At 38.2% G+C, this 1,465-nt stretch overlaps 1 protein-coding gene across 1 annotated transcript; it reads right to left on the bottom strand.

Moving 5' to 3' along the window:
- Nucleotides 1-251: 251 nt before the first annotated feature.
- Nucleotides 252-1,175, bottom strand: LOC135231885 (olfactory receptor 4A47-like). Its single transcript, XM_064289089.1, has one exon. It carries the CDS (start codon nucleotides 1,167-1,169, stop codon nucleotides 252-254), a length of 918 nt encoding a protein of 305 aa, XP_064145159.1. The 5' UTR covers nucleotides 1,170-1,175.
- Nucleotides 1,176-1,465: the final 290 nt, after the last annotated feature.

The following is a 1,465-nucleotide window of genomic DNA, read 5'->3' on the forward strand; positions in this document are numbered from 1 at the left end:
CCAAAAAAAAGAATTTTTTTCCTAGGAAATGAAAATCTGAACAATATATCTTGAAAAAAATTAATCATTGGAAGTATCCTAATAAATGTTTTTCCTCATCACAAGTCATGTAACATGAGGAAATATTTACCACAATTAAATATTACACACAGCTTTCCTGGAACTGACTCTAAAGCAATGGATTTCAATGTTTTGCTTTCCTGGAATGGACTATTCTTTATTGAAAGGAGGCGATGTGTGTGCCTATGACCTCATTTTCCTTTTCTGGTCCAAAACTTCTTCATGGCATTTTTCATCTCTGCATTTCTCAGAGTATAGATTAAGGGGTTCAACACAGGAGTGAAAACAGTGCAAAACACCTTCAAGAATTTATCAATGGGTAAGGTGGGAGGAGGTCTGACATACATAAAAATACAAGGGACAAAGAAGAGGACCACCACAGTGATGTGGGAGCCACAGGTGGATAAGGTTTTGCGCCTCCCTTCCTGACTAAGGTTCCTCAGGAACTGCAGAATGACTCCGTAGGAGATGAGTAACAGCATAAAAATGACTACACATATTGCCCCATCATTGGCAATCACAGTGAGACCAATGATATAAGTGTCAGTGCAGGCAAGTTTTAATAAGGGGTACATGTCACAGCAGAAGTGGTCAATGACATTGGAACCACAGAAGGGAAGATTGTAAACAAAGAGAAGGTGAAGTACTGCATGCACAAAACCTCCAACCCAGGTCACCATTAGCAGCAGAACACGCACCAGTTGGTTCATGATCATCATATAATGTAGTGGTTTGCAGATAGCCGCATAGCGGTCGTAGGCCATGACCACCAGAAGTAAAATCTCAGTACCACCAAATAAGTGTTCTACAAAAAGCTGGATTAGGCAAGCTTGGAAAGTAATGGTTTTGTTCTCATAGAGTAAGTCTATGATCATATTTGGGGTGACTGTAGTAGAATAAACAGCAACCATAAATGATAAACAGCCAAGAAAGAAGTATATAGGAGCATCCAGTGTTGGACTGACCACCACAATCATAACAATGAGGAGATTGCCCACAACTGTCACAATGTAGATCAGCAAAAACACAAGAAATAATATTTTCTGACCCTGGGGATTCTGAGTGAGCCCCAAGAGGACAAACTCAGTCACATTGTTCCTTTGTTCCATATGTTCTTCTGTGTGTCCTTATTTCAGAGTTCAGGATAAACTTACCTGAAAATATAACAATGACTAGTGACTTTTTGAAACCTCCAGATAATTTGTTTATTCATTCAACAAATAGGCAATATGATTTATTATGTTTCAGCTCTGTCCAATATTTTAAGACTATAAAGCTGATTAAAATATGGTCAATAACCTCAGTGATCTTATCGAATAATGAGAGACAAACAAATAACTAGAAACATATGGGAAAAGAGCAGATTATGAAATAAATGGGGTTACCACATTAACTTGCCATCTGG

The sequence above is a fragment of the Loxodonta africana genome, chromosome 7, assembly GCF_030014295.1.
Source record: "Loxodonta africana isolate mLoxAfr1 chromosome 7, mLoxAfr1.hap2, whole genome shotgun sequence".
NCBI classification, from domain to species: domain Eukaryota; kingdom Metazoa; phylum Chordata; class Mammalia; order Proboscidea; family Elephantidae; genus Loxodonta; species Loxodonta africana.

Excerpts from the sequence above, each read along its gene's own strand:
- LOC135231885 (XM_064289089.1), bottom strand. The coding sequence starts at position 1,169 with ATGGAACAAAGGAACAATGTGACTGAGTTTGTCCTCTTGGGGCTCACT.